This window comes from Podarcis erhardii (genome assembly GCF_964252035.2).
Source record: "Podarcis erhardii genome assembly, chromosome: 11".
NCBI classification, from domain to species: Eukaryota; Metazoa; Chordata; class Lepidosauria; order Squamata; family Lacertidae; genus Podarcis; species Podarcis erhardii.
Window position 1 is genome coordinate 39,757,503 of NC_138501.1, and position 26,107 is coordinate 39,783,609.

The window sequence follows — 26,107 nt, forward strand, 5'->3', positions numbered from 1 at the left end:
ACATCCTAAGGAAAAGTGGGACATTCCTGGATCAAATCAGAAACCGGGATGGCTTCTCTAAATCAGGGATGTCCCTGGAAAATTGTATCTCGGAGGGTCTGGTCCTGAGGGACAGAAAAAGAGATTTGCAGAGCCACTTTTGTCCCCTTGGTCTGAGGTTCAAGACTCTCTGATTTAGAGCTTTGAAAAGTTAAGTCCAGCAGCAGCCATGTTCTACACCACCTGTAGCCTCCAGACCATCTTCAGAGGCAGGCCCACAAATGGCTCAGGCCATTATCCACTTTACATTATCCACTGTATCCAAACAAGTTTTCCAAGTAACCTTTGGATGGCCGCTCTCTGAAAACACCCAGTGCCTCTTTTTGCACATGCTTCCATTATATACTTGAACTCTATGGTGGAGATGACATGGGCAATATAGAGACATTCAGCGTTAACATGCACTTAAGAAACTGAATGCCAAACAATGTGGCTAATTAAATGAAGGTGCTATGGAATGTCATTGTAAAGACAAGCCTTTCATTTTCTTTATTTTCTACAGAGAGGACCTGAGCTTTCAAAACAGTGTGTTAGAAGAGTGGTTTAGAGTCTGCAAACCATCAAGGACGATGCTCTTGTCATTGTACAAGTTCTTATTAGAACTATCAGAAATAACAGGATTCTTCATTTGAATTGTTCCGAACTTACCACGAGCCATAAAGATAGAACTTTCTCTACAAAACTGAATAGATCTTACATCATCATGATGCGGGGGCAGGGGAGAGCAGTCTAACATTTTTTACTCTGAAATAAATACCATATTTTTCTGTGTATACGCCCCCCCCCATTTATAACACGACCCCTATTATTTTTGGGGATTCAAATTTAAGAAAATGGGGGGAGATGCCCTAGAGTTGTTGAGCTTTTGCTTTGGGGGGGGGGGGGATGCCGAAAATCACTAACCCGAGTGACAAATGCTCTCTCTACTTTTACAAACTTTGAGGCTTCTCAAAGCCTGCTGATACCCCCTTTTTGGCATAGGTGGTGCTGTACTGATCATTTAGGTATCCACAACTGGAGAATGAGTTTGCTGTTAGCTTAAGATACGGGTTCTTAGTTGACCGGTGCTGTATTATTCATCATGTAGCTGCTGAATTCTATTGTTCTCCTTCTGTTATTTTAAAATTCCAAACAAGATTCTTACGCTTCCAGGGGAAAGCTGAATATGTCTCCAAAGGTTAACTTCTTATTTAATCCATGCCTGCTAATAGCGGTAAGTTTACTTTGCAGGAACCGATAGCTGCAATTTGTAGCTCAAACTGAGAAACAATAATGAGATCCAGTCCCATGGGGTCTGAGCTCTTTATTAGCAATTCATCCCTTATTTTGTACAATGTTATTACAGTTTCAACACCTAATTATCTGTATAATCCAAAACTATTCTGCATGTAATGAAAATATTTTAACATATTCATCGGAGCTTTTGCATATAATGACAACATCCCCCCACTTTTTTTGAGAAAGGCAAAGTTCAGTATGAAACGTGCACATAAATTATTTTTAGGATGAATAGGTAAATATTATTACAGAAAATAAATAGCCGGTTTTTAAGGAAGCAGGATTTAAAATTAAAAGAGTCAGATGCACATAACTTTATCATCAACCATGGTTGAGGAAACAGGGAACATGGAAATTTCTGCTGGTGCTAAGAAGCAGAAGCTGGATCTGGTGTGTGCGCGTTGGTGTGGTTGGTCTAATTTGTGCAGCACAAGAGATATGATGACAACCACACAGATGCCAGTGTAGTGTCTGGGTTTAACTGCTTAACCAGGACCTGAGAGACCAGGATTCAAATCCCCATTTGGCTGTGAAGCTCACTGGGTAACCATGAGCCACTCACTGCCTCTCAGCCTAACCTACCTCTCAGGGTTATTATGGGGATTAAATGAGGAGGGGGTAGAACCATGTATGCTGCCTTGAGCTCCTTGGAGCAAAAAAAGTAGAATATAAGCGCAATAAAATAAATAAAAACAACACCTCAATATTTCATTAGTAAATCCCTTTCTCTTTTTGAATTTGAAATACTTTATTGTCACTTGTACAACTTGTATACAGTGAGATTACACAAGCACCCCCCCCCCTCAGCTCTCTTAGTCTTAATTCCCCTTGTTTACTGACGCACACCCACCAAACCTGAAAGTCAGTTGCCCTGTTGTAATCTTTTCATTCAGCAGCCTAACAGCCCATGGATAGAAGCTGTTCTTTACCCTGTTGGTGCTTTTATATCTTCTGCCTGAGGGCAGGAGATCAAGAAAGTGCCGGCCAGGGTGTGAATCATCCCTGAGGATTTTCCTCACTCTCCTGAGGCAACGTTCTTCCACTATTTCATCCAGCGGATTCACGGGACAGCCCATAATATCTTGTGCTGTATTCACCACCCTTTGAAGGCACTATCAGATGACGTCAAACCAGCGTACCACACCATGATGCAGTATGAAAGGACACTTTCTATTGCTGACTGGTAGAAGGAGATCATCAAATGTTGATTGACATCGTTCTTCTGCAATACTCTGAAGAGATGAAGTCTCTGTTGGGCTTTCTTAACCACCTGGGTTGTATTTATTTTCCAAGGAAGGTCTTCATTGAGATAAACTTCTAGGAATTTAAAGGAATTTTAAAAGGTTTGAGAAGGAATTGTTGGAAAATAATGTGAAATTACTTTCTAAAATGTACAATTTTTTATTGGAATGGTATACTAAAGATGAAGAAGTTAACTCGATAATGATCCAATGGGTGAGGTATTTTGGATATAATATGCATCTGTCAGCATGGGAAAAACTATGGAGAGAGGATTTAAAATTTACGGCATGTTATACATTAAAAGAAATTACATGAAAATGATGTACAAAATGTCTCTAGCACATGCTGGAGATGTAAAGAAGAAATAGGCACAATGTTTCACGTGTGGTGGCAGTGTAGGAAAATAGAGGTGTCCTGGGAGGACATTTATTCTGAGCTTAAAAGAATGCTAAATATTGCTTTACAAAACAACAACCAGAAGCCTTCCTACTGGGAATCATAGATATGGACATTCCCAAAAATGTTAGAGAGATCTTCCTTTATGCCACAGTTGCCGCCAGGATGCTTATTGCATCAAACTGGAAAAGTGACAAAGTTCCTTCTAGGACAGAATGGATTAAAAAACTGGTTGAATATGCAGAGTTGGACAATTTATCAGGAAAAATGAAAAATAAACCAAAACATGTATTCATTTCTAAGTGGGAAGTAGTTTAAATATATTTGAAAATTGATTGTCGCAGTCTAAACTCTGTTGTAGCATTTGAATAACATCTGTAGTAGTTGGTAGCAAGAATCAAGACCACAGATAAGTAAATATTTATTTATACTTTTGGCTTTGATAACAATTTGACAAGTTTTGGCAATAAGTTAATAATGAATATGTGAAATATGGAGTGGATGGGAAGTTGTATGTAAAGTAAGAAGATATTCTTTATTCTATTCTATTAGATACCTTTTCTTTCTTTTAGTTGATTTGTTTTAGCTTTTTGTATTAATGGATGGTGAAGAATGTTTCTTTTGTTTATTTCAATAAAGCAATTTTTTTTAAAAAAACATACAAACAAACAAACAAAACCAAGAAAATGATGTATTGCTGGTACTTAACTCTGAGTAAATTAGCAAAAATGTATAGGACTAGTTGAAATATCTGCTAGAAATGTAAAGAAAATGAATGTACCTTTTAACATATGTGGTGGAATTGTAAGGTAATAAAAGAATTCTGGGAAATGATATATAATGAATTAGAAAAAAAGATAAAATAACATTTGTTAAAAAAACCAGAAGCATTTTTGTTAGGAATTGTAGGTGCAGAATTACCGACAGAGCAGAAAAAACTATTCATGTATGCAACGACTGCCACCAGGATGCTGGGTAGCCCAGAGCTAGAAAGACGACAAGGTCCCTCTTGGGATACTGCCAGGGAGACAGAGGTATCAGGTCTCCACGCCAGACGATCACCGGTCTCCCGTGGAAACAGCATCAGTCAATTAGTGACACGAGCCTCAGACACATTCCAAGACTCATGGACGCCCTTTTCAGCAGTCTCCGCAACGGAAGATTCAGGCAGAAGAGCATATTTACAGCTTTATTCAACGTAGGTCAGAACAAAGGGAAAACATGACTGCTTGCATCTGTGTCAAGGAAACAGCCAGAACAAAAGATATATACAAAACAGAAGTTCCCAGCAAGAACAGTGCTGGGAGTAAACAGGCATGTGACACACAACAATCATGCCTGACTCTTTTAAGGAGGAACGGAACTATATCCTAACAGTCCCTACCAGAGTGGGATGGCAGACTAAATGCTTGGGCTATGCAGAAATGGCAAAAATGACCAGGAAAATCAGAAATCAGGAAGATCAAAATTTCAGTAAAGTTGAATACCACTGTAAACATTTGAACTCTTTAGCAGGTCTAAAATAACTATTGTAAGGTAACAAGGACTTTGGATACAATGGAAAACTGAAAAATTGGAGCGACACACGATATGCAGTAGAAAAGGTTGGAAGGGTGGAGGGAAGTCTAAACCCATGGAAGGGTGGAGGGAAGTCTAAAGATTCAGAAGAATCTTGTTTATTTGTTCTTATTTATGATTGTGAATGTAAACAATAATTTGTAAAATCGAATAATTTTTTTTCTTTTTTAAAAAATAAAAATAATAAACTCGGGGGACAACCAGAGATGCTCCTACAGATGATCTCAGTGACTCAGCTGAGATATGAGGGTTCAGTAGATAGATAATTTATTACGTCCGGAGACCAGCTTATAAAACACACTTGAGGGTACAACCCCAGAAGGAAAACAAACATTTAAAACAATGTACAACAATAAATGTATAATTTATAAATGTGAGAAGAGTATAGACACTTAAAACTTTAAGATAAGCTACCGCAGAAAGGTGACCCAGAGTCACCCATGGAACTGAGTTTGGGGATTTTCTTAACAAACTAGTTTAGGTTGAGGGATGGTCTGTGCCTACAGATCTGTACACATAATCTGGCGACCATCTGGGTCGTCTTATGATCTTTGCCTAACAGGAAAAGGTCAAATTTTTGCTTTACTGGGAGGTCAGCGATCCTCACCATCAGGGGATCAATGGTCTCACTACGTGCCTCTTCATAAAAGGGACATCTAAAGAACAAGTGCTCTGAGCTTCCTATCTCCCCCAATGAACAGGCGCAAAGTCTCTGAGCATATGGGAGTTTTTTAAAGGATCCTTCCAGGACCGGCGAGGGCAGAGCCTAGCTTCTGGCATAAGGGTTCAGTAGTCTAGTCTCTGCATTCTGCCCCAGCTGAAGCTTCTGTGCCAAAGCACGGACTACAGAAGTCAGGTTCCCCATTTCCAGGAGTTGGATAGATGCATATATTAACCATCACCACCACAACGAACTACAGTCTTGCATAATCAACTTGATTAGGTCCCTCTGGTTTTCAGGCCTGCAAGATGTGCATTGTAGATGGTAACATAACCCGCAAACTGTGCTGTGGACCGAAACCAGCATATTGATTTAAGTAATTTTCATAAAATCTCATTAGGCTCATTGACGGCTCTCTACACCTTTGGGGAGTGCTTCATTACCATGTAAATAGAGATAGGTCCTTTGGGCTTCCAAAATTAAGAAACAGTGGAAGCTCGTCAGGCGAGAAGGAAAGCTTCTGTGGAAAGGTACCAATAAACCAAAATGAGATTTATTGCGGCAATCTGTGCTTCCCAGCATCTGCATGTGTTGCATTTTGAATTCCCCGAACTCTTTACAATCTTTATGTTGTTTCAGAAGAGATAAGAAGGAGCTGTCTCTGTAATGTTTGATACACGTGGGTGAGATCTTCCAGGGAAGATCCTCAGGGGTCAGTTTCCTTTTGGAGGAGAGAACAACAGGGACTTGTCTTATTATATGATATGCTTGCAAGAAGAAGAGTTGTCATGCAGCTGGAGCGAGAGAGTGAAGCAAGCAGGCTGGTGACATGAGTGAGCAGGCCAGCAGTGTGAGCGGGCAATTGAATGGCCCAGGCAAGCTTTCCCACTTCCCTGAATGAAGATGAGAAAGTCTTTCTTCCCTTTGCTCTGTGCCACCAACAGAAGGAAGTGTAGCAGGAATGGGGGGTGGTTAAAGGAGCTGTGAGGTGATAATGGGTTGAGATATAAAGGGAGAGGGTTGACAAGGTGGTTGTGTCGGATAACCAGCCTCATATAAGCAACATGTTTAAGTCTAATTAATGCATGAAGGAGTTAAAATCATAGAGTAAGCTGTCCTGCCAGGCTTAGCTATGCCACTTCCTCTTACCTTGGGAGGAATTAGGTAATCAGGTCTATTGCTTACCGAGAAACACAGCATGTGAAGAGACTTGAGCTGCTTGCTCCAGCTCAGTCACATGGCTCTCACCCGCCACTCTTGAGTTCCTATACCAATAATCTAGGATTTTTTTACCACTTTGTAACTAAGCTATGTTTTACTGCCTGTGCAACTTTTTTTGACTAAGGTGTGGAAAAGCACATGAATCTGACCTTTGGAGAGTTTGTAAGTAAATAATTTTTAACCAAAGGTGTGGTATTTTCCTATGCTGGCAGGGAAATTTTGGAACTCAAATTTTTAGGTCTAAAGCCTATATTTCCATGCTCTACTTTGCTGTATACTTTGTGACTTTAACTCTCTGCTGGGGCTTTCTCACCAAAGAATACTTGCTCCAAACTTGGAATTTGGCATCTAGGAATTCTCCTTTCTTTCTTTTTTTTCTTTTTTACACCATCTGGTTGGTGGAGTGGGGAATAGGCCGCATTTCCTGGTTCTGTAATGTCTGTCTGCAGTAGTTGCCAACATACAGGTTGAGCAAGGATGAAAAAGCAATGATAGTCCCAAAACAGCAACAACAAGGCCAAATAATGGCATCGCTCCTCAAGCCTTTAAGGCTCCTATACCTTATGCATAGTTGAGAGTATTGCTGCCTCTACCTCAGTATTGTCTGCACTGACTGACATTTTCCAGGGTACCACATCCCCACTTCCTGGCTTTTTTTACCTGGAGATGCTGGGGATTGAACCTGGAACCTTCTGCATGCAAACCATGTGCACTTCCACTGCACTATTGCCCTTTCCCCAGTGGGCTATGACCCTTCCCCAATCAATTGTCATCTGCAGTGAGAGCTTTCCAGCTTTTGTTGAGTGTGTGCAGCTGCCTGTAATGGTCTGCATCTATTTTTACCAGAGAGTTGATCTTCACTACTCCGAAAAGTACAAGGCAGCCTTTTCATTAATGGACATTCAATCCTGCCTCAAAAGACCAAGAAGAAAGAACAATCCATTTTGTTATTAATTAAGCGGCCTTTGGGTCCGCCATTTCGTTCAATAACATTTAGTACGTATATGTGAATCCCATGTCAAGTGTCTTTTATAGGCAGCGCTGAGGCTCCATCTGGCTAAGCCTCCCTCCCTCCCCAATTTCACAACTAAGGTAATAAAACAAGGATTTCTCTGGAGGTTTGGAACTGCCTTTCCAATGACCCTCCAATAAAGCAATCAGAAATGCATAAATAATCACTGCTTAAGCAGCATTCAGCCTTAATTAAGATAAATTACAAAGTGTGGCAGCAAACATCTTGTGATAAAACCCACAACGGCTCTCGTATATCAAGAGTGCCACTTCCATAAATATGGAGAACATATCAATTTTGAGCTTAATTTAATAGGTTTATTTAGGAGGAGAGAAATCCTCTGTCCAAAGCAAAGTCTCTTCTTAAAGGACTTTTGTCACTTAAGCTTTAATGCTATAGATTACAGCTCTGGGAAAAGCGGCCCAGTGGATCAATCAGAGCATAGACTTAGGGCACCTGAACACAGACTTAGGGTATTTCCATTTGCCTGCTGCTGCCAACCCAGGACGTTTTGCTGCCTGAAGCAAACCCCAGATGACACCTGCCCAACCCTTTCCTGCACCAACTCTTTTAAAAAATAATTGTAGGTACCAATTCCTGTTTTCATCTATTCATGGTGCAGCCTAAAGCACATCTCTTTACTGCATGGCAGGCAGGGCCAGCCCATCCATGAGGCAAGGTGAGATGATCCTCTCAGGCAACAGAGCCACAGTGGTGGCAGATCTGGCCTCCAAGGAACACATCGTCCACCACTGCTGCCACAGTGGCAGTGGTGTCTGCAGCACACTCCTTGAGGCCGGGTCTGCCTCCTCCTCAGAAGTCCCTCCATTCCGCCTTCACAATGGCCTCTCGACGAACGGGAGATGCTGCTGCTCTCCATCCACCCCTAGGGAGGAAATGGCGGGGTCTCCCTCTTAGTCTCCTGGTGTCAGGGACCGGGCTGAGGAGGGCTGCACTGAGGAGGAATGGTGGGAACCTCCCCCTCCCCCTGCTCCTAGTCAGGATCCTGAATCTTCCCAGGAGCAGGAGGACAGTATAGATTTGGAACAGTGGTTTGAAGAGGGGCATAGTTCAGAAGGCAGAAGCTGGGAAGAACTGAATGGGGAACAGCTAGGAGGAGAAGAACTGGAGGAGAGAGAGTTAACAGACTCACTGCCACTGGGAAGCATTAATCCACTCAGCCCAAGGTCAAGAAGAGCAGATAAGGTGGCAGCCATTTTGGGGGTGGTGGTTAAAGGGGTACATGGGGGAAGGAGAGAGAAATAAAGCCTTATTGCACAGATAGAAGCCCTTGTGAATGGCTTCCACTAATGTGGTTCGCTAGGTAAATCCCATCCCATTTATGTCTTTCCTTCCAAGGTAAATGGCAATTAAGAGTTGGGGATGTGTGTGGACTTGATGGGGGGAAAGTGAGGGAGGAAATGTGAAATCTTCCTTCTAGCTGTGCCATGGTCCCAGGTCCCCTCTAGCTGATATATACATATATTTAGAAGTCTAAAAAGACAGAAATGGAGTCACATATTTCTCGTCTGATGTAGTTTGGCCCTTAGACTACAATGCTAAGCATGCTTATGGAAGGATGAGCAGATCTGGTATTCCAAGTAAGCAAATAGGCTTAGATCTGGTTTGGAATATTTAGGTGATTGCTTTAGTTGCCACCCATTCTCCTCTTCATGGCTCCCTCCTGCTGCTTCACTTAATAAACACACATTATTATTATTATTATTTTAAAAGAAATCTGGAGTGAGCCAAGTGTTGCAAACCTACCTGAAGTATTGATATCAGAGTTAAAGTGAAATGTGAAACAGACAGTGGAGAGAAAAAACACACACAACCTCCTCCAAGTCCCATCTCACACATCCTCTTGGTGACTGTTTAAATGTGACACCTTCATGTTTAACCGAACACTTCGGAGATAAAAATACTTCATTGGGTTCGTTTTAGCTGTGCTGAACAACACAGCTTTGAAAAAAAGAAGAAGAGAGAGAGAAAAAAAAGAAGAATCCAGCTCATTGTTTAGTAACACCCAAATGAGGTTTGACTTTGCCCCCAAACGGCAATGAAGACTAGCAAGGACTGGTGTTTTTGTCAGAGTCGCACTTTGCTGAGATCCATAGCATCTTCTCGACAGGTGCAAGAAGGCAGTGGCTCTAAGCGCAGGATGCAGCAACAATTACTGAGGCAAAGCAGGTGTGGGTCTAGTCAGGGCCTGGATGATGCTAGACCTTCTGGATACCCCATATATATCACCCAGAATTCCATCATGGAAGAAAAGTGGGGTATAAATGTTTAAAAGTTGAGGTGTTTGATGTGATTCAGAGGAGAACTATGGACAGTGTAAGAGTTTAGATTTTGAGAACTGGTGTGGTGTCGTAGTTAGAGTGTTGGGAGCAGCACCTGGGAGACCAGGGTTCATATCCATACTCAGCCATGAACCTCACTGGGTAACCTTGAGCCACTCACTGCCTCTCAGCCTAACCTACCTCTCAGGGTTGTTGTGTGGATTCAGTGAGGGGGGTAGAACCATGTATGCTGCCTTGAGCTCTTTGGAATAAAAAAAAAAAGGTAGGATATAAGTGCAATAAAATAAATAATAAACTGGGTGCTATCAAAAGAAGCTGGACGCTCAAAGACTCAGAACAGGCAAAAGAAAGTACTTCATCAAGCAGCACTTAGTTAAACTATGGAACTGGAGTGACAAATTCATGAAGGATAAGGCTATCAGTAGCTACTAGCTGCAATGGATATGTCCTTCCTCCATTATTGAAGACCGTATACTCTGAATATCAGGGGATCACAAGAGGGGAGAATGTGATTGCATGGTAATTCTGCTTGTGGGATTCTCAGAGGCACCTGGTTCTGAGAACAGGACCTTGGACTAGATGGGCATTTGGCCCGACTCAGCAGGACTCTTCTTGTGTATTTATAGTCGCTGAAGGCTCAGTCTTGTGTTGATGTCAGATGAGTATTGCCAACTCAGGGGACAACCAGAGATGCTCCTACAGATGATCTCAGTGATTCAGTTGGTTCAGGAGGTTCAGGAGGTCCCTAAGGTATCTTTTACCTGAGTTGCTGAGGGCAAGGACCTTAGACCTGTCTCAGTCATAGCTGGGAAGTTAATGCAGATGCTGAAACAATTGTGTCACACATTTGTGACTATCTGCTGCCATCAGTCGTCTAGCTCAGCCATGAAGCTCACAGATGCCCAAGGGAAGCCCATGAGCAGGACCTGAGCACAAAATCACTCTTCCCACCAGCAGCTCCCAACATGGGGTATTCAAAGGCACACAGGCTGCATAGCCACTGTGGCTAGTAGCTGCTGATAGATTTATCCTCCATTAAATACTAAGCCACATGGATTTTTTAATATACATATTAAGCGGGCTAGAAATAAATGTCACGTCAGGGAGATGGGAGTTGCACTGCACATCAGTCCCCTCGCTGAGAAAAGGGGGTTGAGATAGATGTCCTCCAACCTTTCTTAATGATCTTGTTGGAATTCCCACTCCGGGGCTGTGATTTGGCCCGGGGGTGGGGGGTGGGGGTGGCAGGGAAACAGGCTGACTGGAGTAGAGAGAGAGAGAGCGCTTAGCAGCAGTAGCGCGCTAGCCCGCGGCTTGTTACTCTTGTTGCGCGCAGCCCGATTCGAATTCGCCTGTGCCTGCGCCATCATCGGGTGGGTGTGGCGCAGCGTGGCGCGTAAACTCCCGAGCGTAGCGGAGGCTGGAGAAGAGCGAACAGTCTGGGATTCAGGGAGTCAGGTGGAGGAGAAGGAGGAGGAGGTCGCTGTTCTTGGTACCGCTGCCGCCGCCGGCTGAGACCAGAGAGTAGCCGCAGCCGCAGCCGCAGCTTGCGGGGTTGAGTGAGCGAGTGCGTTTTTGCGCCCCTCTCCGACCTGCAAGCATGGCTTCGTCGCAAGGCAAGCTGGAGCTGAAATTCGCGGACTGGATGGCAAGTTTGCCCGAGAGCATCCACAGCGTGCCCCTGACGAATCTGGCGATCCCAGGTAGGCGACTCGAGGTTGGGATTTGGGGAGGACTGGTTGGTTTTGCCTCAAAAGTCCTTTATAAAATGTGGATGAGCTCTTGGGCTTCAACCAGACATGGGAAAGGTGACATTGCCAGAGAATCTCTTTGCTTCGCCTGCAGGGAGATAATGGCTTTTCTTCTGGGGAATGGCTGGCGTGTGTGATGGAGGGCTGGGAGAAACTGGCTTGTATGTGAGCCCCTGGGCGTTTCATGTGTGTGTGCGTATTGCGTGCGCATCTGTGCACATGCTTGCCCAGAAGGGTAGCTGGTATCAGTCGCGTTGCACCAAGCAAACAACAAAGACTCTCGTGGCTCCTTGAAGGCGAGCGCATTTGCAACGCCATCTCGTACATTGTTTACTCAGGAGTAAGTTCCATTGTGGCCAACGGGACTTACTCCCTAGTAAGTGTGGTTAGGGGTTGCAGCCTTGCCGAGGCATAATCTTTCATAGGCTGGAGACCGTATATAATATATATGGCATATGGGAAGAAAGTGGATTGGAGTCCCAGAAAGCTTATGCCGCAATAAAATTGGCTTTTGCTTAGGGTGCCACAGGCATATAAAGTGTTACTGCAACAAGGAATTCGCCCTCTGGAAATGTGTGTGTAATACTAAAAATCCTCACCTTCTCCACCTGCCTCTGTGGCCAGAAGATCTGTGTTTGACTTGCATTGGAAGGCTTATGGCTTTAGATAATTCCCCCACTGCCTGGCATCCAGGTTCTTAATATTCTCCTCAAGTCTCTAAAAATGAATCTCTAGTTCCAAGAAAAGGAGGGACAAAAGTTCAGACTAATGAAACCATTTCATTCTATTCTCTGTCCCTCTTCCATTCCACCTTCTGTTAGAAGCTCAATGGCACCTTGATGTGTGTCCCATAGATCATGCGTTTCCATGATCTAATACATGTGGCAGATCTATCTGGCTTGGTTCAAACATGCATGCCCTTCTCTTCATTCTCTGCCTCTGACTGCTGCATCTTGATGAGTGACAAGCAAGGGTCAGTTTAGATATTTGGCACCACCAACCTCTTGCTGTTAAAATCGGGCACACATGCTTGTTACTACATTTTATTTTTTATTTGACTTTTCTCTAAGGAGCTCAAGGTTCTACCTCCCCCTGTTTTGTCCTCACAAACAACCCTGTGAGGTAGATTAGGCTGAGACACAGCAGCTGGCCCAAATTCAGCCAGTGAGGTTCATGGCTGAGTGGGAGTTTGAATTTGGGTCTCACCAGTTCCTAGCTCTAAACCTTACTGGCATGCCTGCCTGGCCCCATCCCACCCCTCTCTGTTTGCATAGTTGAGATAGTTCTCATCTGCAAATCCACAGAATGGCCAGCATCATGTCTAGTGGTCCCAAGCTTGTGAGCTGCCTAAATAGCAAAGCATTGCACCTTTCAGGTGATGCGAGATGAAACCAATGTTAAGCCTGGGTGGTTTTTGCATCGTTGACGTTGCATGCATGCAACAATATGTTTCCTGGCGTTGCAGGGAAAGGGTGATGGGTGTTCATGTATGAACTGACCCTTGTAGGTAGGAGTGTGTGTGTACATGTGTGAGCAATCATCAAAGAGCCACGGAGAATGGACAGTTCAAGACCAAGAACTAAGATCCAGGGGTCAAGATGTTTGCATGCAGCAGGTAGAGGGAAGTCTGTTGGGGTTGATGTGCCTCACTCTTCATTGCTGATAGCCTTGCTCTATAATGGGCTGGGTAGCCCTAGTCCTAACAGATGTTGGATTCTCAGCTCTCATCAGCCCCAGCCAGAATGGCCAATGGGCAGCGATGATGGGAGATGGAGTCCAGCAACATCTAGCCACAGGTTCCCCATCTCTGCTTTGTGGGAAACTCATCTATCATTTGAAATCTACCCAAGAACCGTTGACACACTGCAACATTTCAAAATGATCTGCCTTATTCTTCTGTTGCAGAGTCAACAGTTTGTAATGGATGGCAGACTTGGGGTTGTAATAGGGAGAACTGAAGGGTCAAAACTTATCTCAGCCATGCATCTCATCTGGGGCGGAGGGTGTATATTGAGAAAGTTGTCTCAGCCTTGACTTTGCCTCTCAGCATTGTGAGGATAAATTGTGTAAGTCTTTGATGTCCTTGGAGGAAACAACCACTGCCACTACTGTAGAACACATGACAGATTTCTCCCACCTCCCAAAAAAATCCAGTTTAGAAAAAGTACCTTTCTCTGGAAAAGCAGAATAAATTTATTTATTGGGATTAATAATAAGCTTTTTAAAATAATAATAACAACAACCCTCCTTGTCATTTACTATATTGGTGCTGTTTTCCTACACAAGACTTACATTGCCTTTCAACTTATTTCATGCTGTTCGTGTGGATACCTGGAAGCTTTTGTTGTGCAAGATGAAGCAGATGAGCATTCTAGCCAGGGCAGATTTCATATTTTCATTGCAGACTGAGAAGCAAGGAATGTGTTTAACCATTCAACCCTATTCCTATTCAGAAGCAAGCCCTACTGAGTTCAGTGGAACTTGTTCCCTAGTAAATGTGCCAAGTCCCATTGAACTCAGTTGGGCTTACAGGGAAGATTGCGCTTTAAGCCACATTTGTGAAAACGCTCCGTGTGCATGTTGCTAGACCAACATGCCAAATGCATCCTAATGCCTGTAGTCTTGGGATTGCGAGGTGTGTGTGCAAAGGAAGCAGTTGTGGGGACACCACTTGGCTCTGGATGACCTCGGACAAAGGACACGACTTGAAAATGTGGAGTTGCTTTGTGGAACAAAAGATATCTTCTAATTTTGGGATATTGTTGAAGCTGCTGTGCGAAGGAGCGCCTGTGCAGATTGCCAAGGTTATTTGGAATTTGCAAGAGCAAGAGAGAGGTGGTGCCTGATCATTGCAGGAATCAATGATCAATTTGTCTGCCTCTGAACTCCTAGCTCAGCCTTTGCAAACCTGGTGCCCTCCAGATGTTTTAGACTACAGCTCACATTGTTCCCAGTGAGCACAGCTCGCTGACTGGAGCTGATCAGAGTTGCAACCACAACATCTGGAGCATCCTGGTTTCATGAAGGCTGCACTAGTGTCTAGGGTGTCAGCATGAGACAGAACAAAGGTAAAAATCAGGCAGCTTCTTGGGGGGGAAATATATTCTAATATGTTCTTTCCATAATTGTCTGATATGAAAATAACTTGCCCAAAATAACATTTTGGAGAGGAGGGGGAGAAAGAGAGGGAGAGAGAGAAATCCTTTGTATTCTCTGCAGTACAAAGAAATGGATTCTCTGCTAATTGCTAATTGAAATCTAATATATGCTAATTGAAAACTAATGCATGCAAATAGGTTAATTGCTCTGACATAGAAAGTGGATGGCTTGCTGATTGGAGATGTGTTTATCTGGCTAGTTAAATTTAAAAACAAAAACACACAATTATTGCTCTCTTTACACACACACACACACACAAAAACTGAGTTTTTCAAGCACCTTGAGTGCTGAGCGGATCTGCCATGGGAAGTGGGTTGGAATGCCTGTGGTTAGATAAGCTTTCCTGTTATACTGAGCAATTTAAAGGCAGAAGCCAGAACCCATAGTGTAGGGCCAAGATTATGGAACAGCGCAAACTGCTCTTGCAATAACAGATGATGGCTATCTGTGGGTGGATGGCATTTAATCCTGCTCTAGATGCTTCATAGCACAGTGGTCGATTGCATGCTCTGCATGCAAAAGGTCTTGGGTTCGTGCCTGAAACCTTAGAGAGCCTCTGGCAGTCTGCGTACAGTACAATAGTGAGCAAGACAAGCCAATGTCCTCAGTACAAAGCAGTTTCCTAGAGCTGCAATGTAGGCTTGATCTGCCTTCGGAACAAAGCGCTTTGCAGCTAAGTGGTAATCTGATTTAGTATTGATAAGGGTGGGCGTGCGAATCAAGCAAAATTAAATAAATACAGGGGATTGCTTACTTGTGCTTTGCTGTTGCAATGGGAGAAATGCTGTTTGCTTTCTTGTTCTTCTTCTGGACCTATTTCCCCAACCTTTCCTGCTGTAGGTTGACTGCTGGCTCCATAATTTCTGGGGGGCTTACTTTGGGCAGGTAACCTTTGGGAACATGCTGGGTCCTCTTGTTGCATCGACCAACCACGTGCCCATGGGAAGCTCTCAAGCAGCACCTGAGCACAACAGCAACCTCCCCACTTGCAATTCCCAGCAACTGCTATTCAGAGGCATAATGCCTCCCAAATCAGTAGAGGTAGAACATAAACACATAAAATGTGTGGGACGCGGGTGGCGCTGTGGGTTAAACCACAGAGCCTAGGACTTGCCAATCATAAGGTCGGCGGTTTGAATCCCCGCAACGGGGTGAGCTCCCGTTGCTTGGTCCAAGCTCCTGCCAACCTAGCAGTTCGAAAGCACGTCAAAGTGCAAGTAGATAAATAGGTACCGCTCCGGCGGGAAGGTAAACAGCGTTTCCGTGTGCAGCTCTGGTTCGCCAGAAGCAGCTTAGTCATGCTGGCCACATGACCCAGAAGCTGTACGCTGGCTCCCTCGGCCAATAAAGTGAGATGAGCGCCGCAACCCCAGAGTCAGTCACGACTGGACCTAATGGTCAGGGGTCCTTAGAACATAAACATCATGGCTGTTAGTCATTTATAGTCTTGCCCTCCAGGAATTGGTCTGGTCCTCTTTCAGGGCCATCTAAGTTGGCGGCCATCTTATGGGTGAAAGCCTTTCCCTATCTGCTTTCTTAGCACCGTGCATAATCTTATGTGCCTCTGGAACACCCCCTCTTACTTTTTTCCTACACTGAACAGCCCCAAATCATGGAATCACAGAATTGTAGAGTTGGAAGGGTCATGTAGCCCTACTCCCTGGAAATGTAGGAACTACAGCTAAAGAATCTCTTTACATTGCAACTTTTTCTCTTGAGGGAGCTGCACTACCCACTAGATCATTTTGGTTGTTCTTTTATGGACCTTTTCCAAGTAGAGGCATCTAATTGAAAGAGATTGGTGTGTGTGTGTGTGTGTGTGCGCGCGCGTGTGCAAATGGATTGTTTTCCCTCATGTTGCCTTTGACATTGGGTTTTCTTTCCATATCTTGCCGGAGAATGTTGGGACCCCCCTTTAAATCCCAACCATTCTACCTTCTAGAATATAGAGGGAGTTTCTTTTTCTTTCAGTGCCTGCCACTAGGATTTTATTTGCCACCACTTAATCTGAAATGACCTTGGCAGTATTGATTAACGCACTCCAATTCCCTTTCTTGGAAGGTGGCAAAAGATAATATTCTTTTGTTGTAGGAGTTGCAAGGGGATTAGTATCCCCAAATGCTCAGAACTCTTGGAACTCCTGCCATTAAAATGAGCGATAAGGAGAGGAAAGGGAATTAGAAATGCACCAGGGCTGTTTAGGCTGGGGCTGAAACATATATACAAACGGAGCAGAGTGGCACTTACTTCTGAGTAAAAATGTACAGGATTGCTCTGCACCTAGATCTAAATGCCTTCGTTTGTTAAGTCTGACCAAACATGCTAAGTATATCATTCTGATTTGGTTTGGATCCTGAGTTTAAACCCAGAGGGAACCACCAAAGGTTAGTTGACCAAACTTAGCAGTCGACAACTTAGTGTCAAGCCCTCCATCCTCATTACATAATCCTCCCAACTATCTCCTTTTGTTGTTGTTGTTTAGTCGTTTAGTCGTGTCCGACTCTTCGTGACTCCATGGACCAGAGCACGCCAGGCACTCCTGTCTTCCACTGCCTCCCGCAGTTTGGTCAAACTCATGCTGGTAGCTTTGAGAACACTGTCCAACCATCTTGTCCTCTGTCGTCCCCTTCTCCTTGTGCCCTCCATCTTTCCCAACATCAGGGTCTTTTCCAGGAAGTCTTCTCTTCTCATGAGGTGGCCAAAGTATTGGAGCCTCAGCTTCAGGATCTGTCCTTCCAGTGAGCACTCAGGGCTGATTTCCTTAAGAATGGACAGGTTTGATCTTCTTGCAGTCCATGGGACTCTCAAGAGTCTCCTCCAGCACCATAATTCAAAAGCACCAGCCGCCTTTATGGTCCAGCTCTCACTTCCATACATCACTACTGGGAAAACCATAGCTTTAACTATACTGGCCTTTGTTGGCAAGGTGATGTCTCTGCTTTTTAAGATGCTTGGTTAATTGGTTAATTAATACACTAATCAGTTAAAAGCATGGCAGGATAATCTTGGCAGCAGTGTATATTTTTGTGGCTGGATAAGAGCCAATGCCATAGTACAGTGTTTCCCAAACTTGGGTCTCCAGCCGTTTTTGGACCTCAACACCCATCATCCCTAGCTGGCAAAACCAGTGGTCAGCAGTGATGAGAACTGTAGTCTGAAAACAACTGGAGACTCAAGTTTGGGAAACCCTGCTGTAGTAGCTCATGTTGATAGAGAGCCACAGGCAGAGGTTATCAAGTTAGATGAGCTGCCGGCCTGACTCAGTTTTAAGGCAGCTAACGAAGCAGTGGACAATATGACTAGCGTACCCCCAAATTCTTTTATCTTGTGCTAGAGCAGGGTTTCCCAGACTTGGCCCTCCAGCTGTTTGGGGACTACAATTCCCACCATCCCTGACCACTGGTCCTGCTTAGCTAGGGATGATGGGTATTGTAGTCCCAAAACAGCTGGTGACCCAAGTTTGAGAATCCCTGCTCTAGAGCAATGCTGCAGAACATTTTCCAGCCTGAGGGCCACATTCCCTTCTGGGTAACATTCTCAGGGCCACATGCCAGTGGTGGGTGGGGCCAGATGCAAAAGTGGGCGGGGCCTTGAATATGAATGTAAGGTTGTTCAGTAGGCTAGTTTCTGTGCATTGATTCCCCTTCTTTCCTGAATCCAGCAATGCAAGTGTTATCTGAGTTCAAAAACACATTCCAGACAGGCAAAAATGTTTAGGGTTGGGAAGGGCATGGGACCTGGGTAGAGTTCAGACAGAGGGTCCCATTTGGCTCTTGGACCTGAGGTTCCACATCACTGCCATCAAGGGTGCACCTAGTGGCCATATAGCTTGACAGAGCTCTGATAGCAAGTCTGTGTTTACTTCTCTTCTCTGAGGCCATCTTGGTGAGTTGATTGCCAGGCCCACTCACTGCTCACATGGTGACCCTTCTCAAAATTGCTTCAAGGCACCATTTTGGGGAAGTCAGTGAGTGCTGTATATTAATTGGGAACACTGCATTCAATTCTTATGTGTAAGCCTTTCTCCAGAAATAAATAGCTACGCCTGTGGGTAGATTTTTTTTTGGTATAACTTGTTATTATCACCTTCATTGAAATATGAATCAGTCTGGTCCAATGGTAGAATTTAAATTTGTTGTTTTCTCCCTGCACCCCCAGTAGGAAGAATGTTGATCTTGATATTGGCATAGCAAGAGTTTGAGCTCAGAATGTTATCTGCATCTGTTGTTGTTGTGTGTGTGTGTGTGTGTGTGTGTGTGTGTGTGTGTGTGTATTCATACAATAACTTATCTTCAGTTTCCTAATGGATTTGTCTTGACTGATTCAATATTGAAGATGTTCCTAGGGTAATCAGATATACTTGGTTTCCTGATAATTCACTGTGCTTACATGTTTTGCTTGTTCTTTGCTCATAGAATGAGAAAGAGTCACGTGGCTTGAGTTAATGTTTGCTTTTAGGGGCGATCTGCTGCTAGTGACGTTGTGGAGACTCGTAATTAGCCCAGCCGCACTGCACATCTCGCCTTTTCACAATTCCCATACGTGTAACAAAACGTGATTTTGATGCGCCCAAAGTATAATAGTCTTGCAATTGAGAAATGAGATTTATCATGAAATAAATTTATTCTGTGCTCCTGTGTGGTTTGCTTTGTGACTGGCATAATGAAGCAGCCCAGGTAGGCCAGGCTGAGAGACAGTTCTTCACCTATGGTGAGCTTTGTAGCAGAGTGGAGTTTTGATCCTGGGCTTCCCTAACCCTAGTCTGATACTCTTGCTGCGACATCGCACTTGACTTGAAATTCGAACTTTACCGCAAAAGAAGAAGAAAGAATATGTTTCATTCCACTTTTATGTTCTAGTTGCAATGATTACGCCAATAAGAACTACTTAGAGCCTATTTCTCCCCAACGTGTCCATTTCTTCTGCCTGTATTATCTGTTAATGGATCCATTTCTGTGATGTCCAGTACCTTAATTGCCCATTCAGTTGATGCAGATGTCAAGTGCTGAGCGGGAGAGGAGTAGATTTGCAGCTCCTAGGAGAGTTTTTTTGTGTGTGTGTGCAATAAAAATAATTTGATTGGCTCTTGATAATCCTCTTCGAGAGAGTTCAATATCAAAGTTAATACATCAGACATCAGCCTTGACACTCATCACTGAAACAATAACCTCGGCAGTCTGGACCCAGAAGGAGGCAATGGGGGCAGGGTGACATCCTCAGCAAAAGGTTAATTCAGTGCAAGGACCAGTCACCTGCCCAGGATTAGGGCTCTGATGCCCATTTGAAGGGGCTTGGAAGCAGGATGCAGAAAAATTGGGAAGTGGGCAAGCAGGCAGGTAAGGAAGCAGATCCTGGATTGGCTGGGGACAACATGCCAAAGAAGTGGGGGCTGGTACCCCTTGGGCAGAAGTCAGAGAGCCCTACAGTAGGTGGACCCAGAGTCAATGACTTTCAGAGCTGACTGATTAGAGATTTAATAATAATAATAATAATAATAATAATAATAATAATAATAATAATTTTATTTATATCCTACCCTCCCCAGCCGAAGCTGGGCTCAGGGCGGCTAACAACAATAACATAATACAACATTCTAAAATCATTTCATTATAAACTTAATTCAAATCAAATTGATGGCAACCATTGGGCTAGAGTTCTGTGAAGATTGCCAAAGGAGGGAGTCAGGCTGGCCAAAGGCCTGGTGGAACAGCTCTGTCTTGCAGGCCATGCGGAAAGATGTCAAGTCCCCCAGGGCCCTAGTCTCTTGTGACAGAGTGTTCCCCAGATCGGAGCCACAGCCGAAAAAGCCCTGGCTCTGTTTGAGGCCAGCCTAACCTCTCTGTGGCCTGGGACCTTCAAGATGTTTTTGTTTGAAGACCATAAGTTCCTCTGTGGGACGAGTCAGGATGGCCATCCATCAACAGACAGAGTTGGGTGTCATCAGCATGCTGATGGCAGCCCAGCCCAAAATTCTGGATTTGACCCCATCTTCCTCCCAGCTGAGTTCTTCAAGGGGCAACACCGAAACTAAGGAGAGGAGGAATGTGGCAGGCAGTGCCCCTTGCTAGAAATGGTCGTAAGTAAAAAGACAGGAGTCGCTGGCTGAGGGTAGGCAGAAGTTGGTGGGGCAGTGCCCCCATGGCCCTCATTCACTAGCTTCTTTTGCAGAAAGCAAGGTGGTTCCTAACTGTTGCCCTGCGAGTGCTGCTATACTAGATAACCAGCAACGTAGCAAGAGTGGGTAGACAGAGGGTCCTGCCATGGGTGCCACCTGGACAGGGCAGAATGAGAATCAAGGATGCATTTCTGGACTATCAATTGTTTTTAAAATAAAATGATGCATTTTTTTCTTCTTCTTCAGGGTGGAAATGATTACAAATGTCTTCAAGTTGGTTGATATCAGGTGTCAGCTTATTCCGGGGCTTAGTGGGGGCAGCAGGCCTGGCAGAGCAGCTTGTGCAGCTCAGAATGGACTCTGTGACTGCAGCCTGACACAACAAAACACATTCAGGGTGCTATCCAAGTTAGCAATTTGGGGCATGTTTACCTGCAGGATCATCTTACTCCTGTATCCACCCACTTGACCACTTCAGTCTGTGGAACTGATACAGCACCTGGTCCTCATAATACCTATTCTACATTTGTAAGAAATCAATCTTTCAGTGTGGCAGAACTTACACTCCCTGCCTATTTACACCAGGGAATTGCATTCACTGTACTCTTTTCGGTGCCTGATAAAAACATTTTTGTTTAGACGAGCTTGCCTTGACATGTAGAATGTTGGCGTATGTTTTTAATCTGATTTTGTCTTTTGACTGTTTTAAAGAGTTGTTCTTACTGATAATTTTATTGTTTTATTCTCTTTGTAAACTGATTTTGGGTCCTTTTTTTCTTTTTGCAATCAAGTGATGTATTAAATCATATGAGATAAACAAATAAGTTAACTTGGGAGTTAAGCCTACTGAGTTCAGTGGGTCTTCCTCGTGAGCAGGATTTTCTGTTTTCAGTCATTAAATACTGCTGACCGGGGACAGGAATGTGGAATTCATTTTAAAGTAAGGCAGCCTTCCTTTCTGGAATGCGCTACATTTTTCAAGAATTGTTGTATCCATGGATAAGATTACTGTATGTGTTTGCTAAACCAAAATGGCCATAGATGTTACTCATATGCTGGACAGCTCCACACTGCTGCTTTTCAGGCAGGTTTCGCCTTGCTGCTATTGCAAACAAAATGAACCAGAATGAAAAACTGCTACACAATGTGAATAATAGGTTATTTGAATGCATCCTCTCATACCAATAAGTGTGTAATTTCATGAGCAGCTTGAAATGCCAGTGAAATGTTCAATTAGTCCCCAAATAGCAGCCCAGCCTTGTTGTTGTTGTTGTTTTGTGTGTGTGTAAGAGATTTCAAGAATGTGAAGCATGTTTGGAAGTCGTCACAAATCCCAGTATTGTTTGCATGGTATTAACAGCATTTTGGAATTCTTTCCTTATGTTCTTTTCTGGCTGCATCTCCATAATAACATTTCAAACTGCGTGTTGTTTTGAGCAACTCCTCTTGAATGTCTGGGATATGGGGGGTAGGGCATCAGAATGATAATCCAAAAATTGAACAAGCATGAATCAGTCACACAGATTTCTCTGAAAAAAGGCTGCATGAGATATGTTCCTGCAATTCCAGCATGGAACCACTGCTGTCTCTTCTGCAAAGCCCTCGGTCCTTGACAGAAACACGTTTGCTTGCACTTATCTCTTACTATTCTTCTCTCTCCATTGTCTTGCTCCTACAATCTCTTCTTCAGTGTCTAAATTTAGTCTGTAAAGCTCTTTAGAGCAGGGACATATATTTGGCTTCTGTTACTCTGTAAATCATCATGCACAGTGATGGCATGATAAATAACTATCTCCACAAATTGAAGGGTGGCCTGTGGATATTCTTATTCTTATGAGCTCATTCGGAGTGAAGGCAATGCTGATCCAGGACACTGTGCCCTCACTCTCAGTTGCCTTTCTGACATAGCCAAATCTTATTGGCTCTGTAGTCTTGCAATGTTGTTCACTTCATTGCATTTTAGATTGTGTTATGGCTGATGTGTTTGCCTCCCCTGGGCTCCTTTGGGAGGAAAGGCAGGGTATGCAATGAATGAATGAATGAATGATCCTTGCTTGTCTGGATGGATTAATCTTAGCAAGAAGGGCTGTAACCCAAAGGGCCAAAGGGCCTCAGGTGCAATCCTTGGGATATCTTGGTATGGTTGGGAAACTCTTGTTTAAAATCCTGGGGAGCCAGATGAATCAATGGTCTTCCGAGAGAGAAAGTAGGTTTGAGGGAGTTCTGAAAATAGCCTCCCCTGTGAAGCATTGTTCTCCCTCTGGCCCCTAAAGGAAAAGGCAATATAGGGTCCAGGCTTACATTTAATGTGGAAAATTGTTTTGTTGGCATCCATCTGTCTCGAGAGACATTGGCGTGCGTCTACAGGGGTGAAGTCAAACCGCAGCATTAGCAGCACCAAAGCGACCTCTCTGGGATGCAAGCCTGGGCAATGTGTATGGAGGTCCTGGGTTGCCCAGACAACAAGACCCCTCCCTTGGCCTTGTTGATGTGGTCCAAATGAAAGCAGAGCAATACGTTTGGCACCAGCTTGGCTGCAGGAGTTGCTAGAAGGAGGCGTGCTCCTTCTCCTGAAGATGCCCCACAAGCCAGCTGATCTCTTAGATGGGCTACCTCCCCAGGTTGACTAACCCCATCTGCTCCTCACGTCCCTCTACAACATGTGCACAAATGCCCTTCCTGACCTTTGGACCCATTACTGGTCTTGTCCACTCAATCCACTGGAGCCTGTCTTAGCTTGTGGAACATTAGAGATTTAAGAGCAATATTTGGTTGGTGATGCTGAATTAGTTGGTACGGCCCATGCTAAGCATATACAGCATGTCTAATAGTGCACGTCTGTGCTTGTTTACTTGAAAGTTAACCCCATTGGTCAGTGGAGTAAGTTTCCCAGGTAAGTGTGCAGTCTTAAATTTGATCTGGTTATTATCATTTCCATTATCGTTATCATTGCTTACAAACTACTAGCAGCGCAATCTAAACATGGCTTCTCAGAAGCAAGTGTGACTAAATTCAATGGGCTTACTTCCAGGTAAATAGGATTGCAGCCTAAGGTAGGAAGGGAGGACATGATAGAGTTGTTTGAAATGATGCACTGTGTGGAGAAACTTAATAGGAAATCTCTCTCTCTCTTTCATAATACAGTGGTACCTTGGTTCTCAAATGCCTTGGTACTTGAACAACTTGGAACCAGAAGGCTGCAAACCCAGGAGTAAGGGTTCCGGTTTGTGAACTTTTTTCAGAAGCTGAACATGCTCCATTTTGAGTGTTATGGTTTCGATTGGAGTGCCACACTTCCATTTTGAGTGTTACGCTGATGTCTGTTTTTGCTATTTATTTTGCGTTTTTGTTTCTGCAGCTTTTTTGTTTGTTTTTGTGACTGTGTGGAACCCAGTTCAGCTACTGATTGATTGATTGTGTGACTGCAGTACTGTTCATTGTTTATTGCTTTCATTTTATGGATCAGTGGTCTCATTAGATAGTAAAATTCATGTTAAATTTCTGTTTTAGGGGTTGTTTTTAAAAGTCTGGAACGGATTAATCCATTTTGCATTACTTTCTATAGGAAAGCGTGCCTTGGTTTTGGAATGCTTTGGTTTTGGAACCGACTTCCGGAACGAATTAAGTTTGAGAACCAAGGTACCACTGTACTAAGTCCAGGACCTCTGAGGAAGTTGAATGTTGGAAGAGTCAGGACAGACTAAATAAAGGACTATGCCACACAGTGCATAGTTAAATGATGGTTTCACTCCCAATGGGAGGCAGCAATGGCCACTAATTTTGCAGGCTTTAAAGGAGGGTTAAACAAGTTCATGGAGGCTACAGCTATCAATGGCTCCTAGTCCAATGGCTGTGTTCTGCCTCTACTGTCAGAGATGGTATAATTCTGAATATCAGTTGCTGGATATCACAAGTGGGGCGAGCACTGTTGTGTTCCTGGCTTTCTATAGATAGGTATTGTATCTGCTTGGCCACTGTGAGGACAGAACGCTGGAACCAGAAGGCTCTTAACCTTCTTCCTGTAACACCTAGTGGTCAGTCTCATTGAACTCACTGGGATTTACCTCTGGGTAGACATGCATTGGAATGCACAGAAAATGTTGCACATGCATTGAAATGTGCAGCAAATGTTGTATGTGGTGTGTATTCCAACACCTGTTTTCTATTGGCTTATTATCCTGCATATTAGTATAGCAGTGGAATATTTTTCTTTGTATAAAATCCTAGCATCATGACGGGTGTGTTTTTTCTCTCTCTTTCTTAATGACATTTTAATTCTAGCCCTCCTCTTGGCATCTACAAATTGCTGGTGTATATTACCTCTTAGGCTGACATTTCTATATGCTTATATTTGGCCAAGATCAAACTTTTCTTGGAAAGTTTTAGGAACATCTGTTTAGCCATTTGGGGGCTATTGAAGCATGTAGAAATTATACCATTCAGCTGTTTAAATTTTGCTAAAGTACTTCTTCCTATTTTAGCACGGGCATGAATAGAAAATAGATCAAATGCAATAACTGAGAATTTCAAAATGGGCTTCCTCTGGGGCTCTTCTCTCTCCTTTCGCTCTATCCTGATTGCAGCTACTATTCTGCACCTTAGAATATTCCATTTCTGAGAGCCACTGCAGGTATGAAGAGACTGGCTTGGAGTGGAAAAAATTGGGTTCAAACTCCTGGTCGGTCATGAATCTTGCAGTATGACTTTGGGCAAGCCACTATAGGCCAATTTAGACATAAATGCTAAACGTTACTTTGGATCATGGCCTCCTACTACTATCTCCAGTTTTGGTGTGGGCACAAGGAAGAGTTCAGAAGCTTAGGCTTCGATTTTCAGTTAATCCAAGTTTCACATTCTGTCTAAACTCTAGGCTGTTGTTAAGCTAGTTATGGTTTACCACAACAAGCCAACTTCATAAACCACAGACAAAAGATGCCTGAGGTTCCCCAGGACTGTTTGAAAACCTTTTTGACCAGATGTGCGAGTTGGACAATGGAAACATTTCTGCAGATGCCATGAGGGACAACATCCCTGTTGTGCTACTTTCAGCTCTCCTAAAAGTTATTGTCTGTCTCTTGTCTCAGACCCAATCCCAGCCAGTTTCCAAGGAGGCACTTCTCTGACTTCAATGGCTGCTTGATTTTAATAATAGTAACCTTGGTGGCTTAACCTTGAGTGATTAATTGCTCTTCTCACATTTACAAATCCATCTGCCAGCAGCACATCTGCCTGTTGCTTGTGTAGCTCTTGATTTTAATTTCTCCCGGAAAAAAGACCCGGGCTTCCTGTAAAGGTAGAACAAGGAGTGGAAGTCAGATATGCATTTTACTCAGAGTAGACCCATTTGAACTA

At 43.7% G+C, this 26,107-nt stretch overlaps 1 protein-coding gene across 1 annotated transcript in view; it reads left to right on the forward strand.

Moving 5' to 3' along the window:
- Positions 1 to 11,060: 11,060 nt before the first annotated feature.
- The window catches only part of PLCXD3 (phosphatidylinositol specific phospholipase C X domain containing 3), a 90,515-nt gene continuing 75,468 nt past the window's right edge, over positions 11,061 to 26,107 (forward strand). Inside the window, exon 1 of the mRNA XM_081881653.1 lies at positions 11,061 to 11,433. Coding sequence (XP_081737779.1) covers positions 11,331 to 11,433 — 103 coding nt within the window. The 5' untranslated portion in view covers positions 11,061 to 11,330. The remainder of the gene's footprint in view (positions 11,434 to 26,107) is intronic.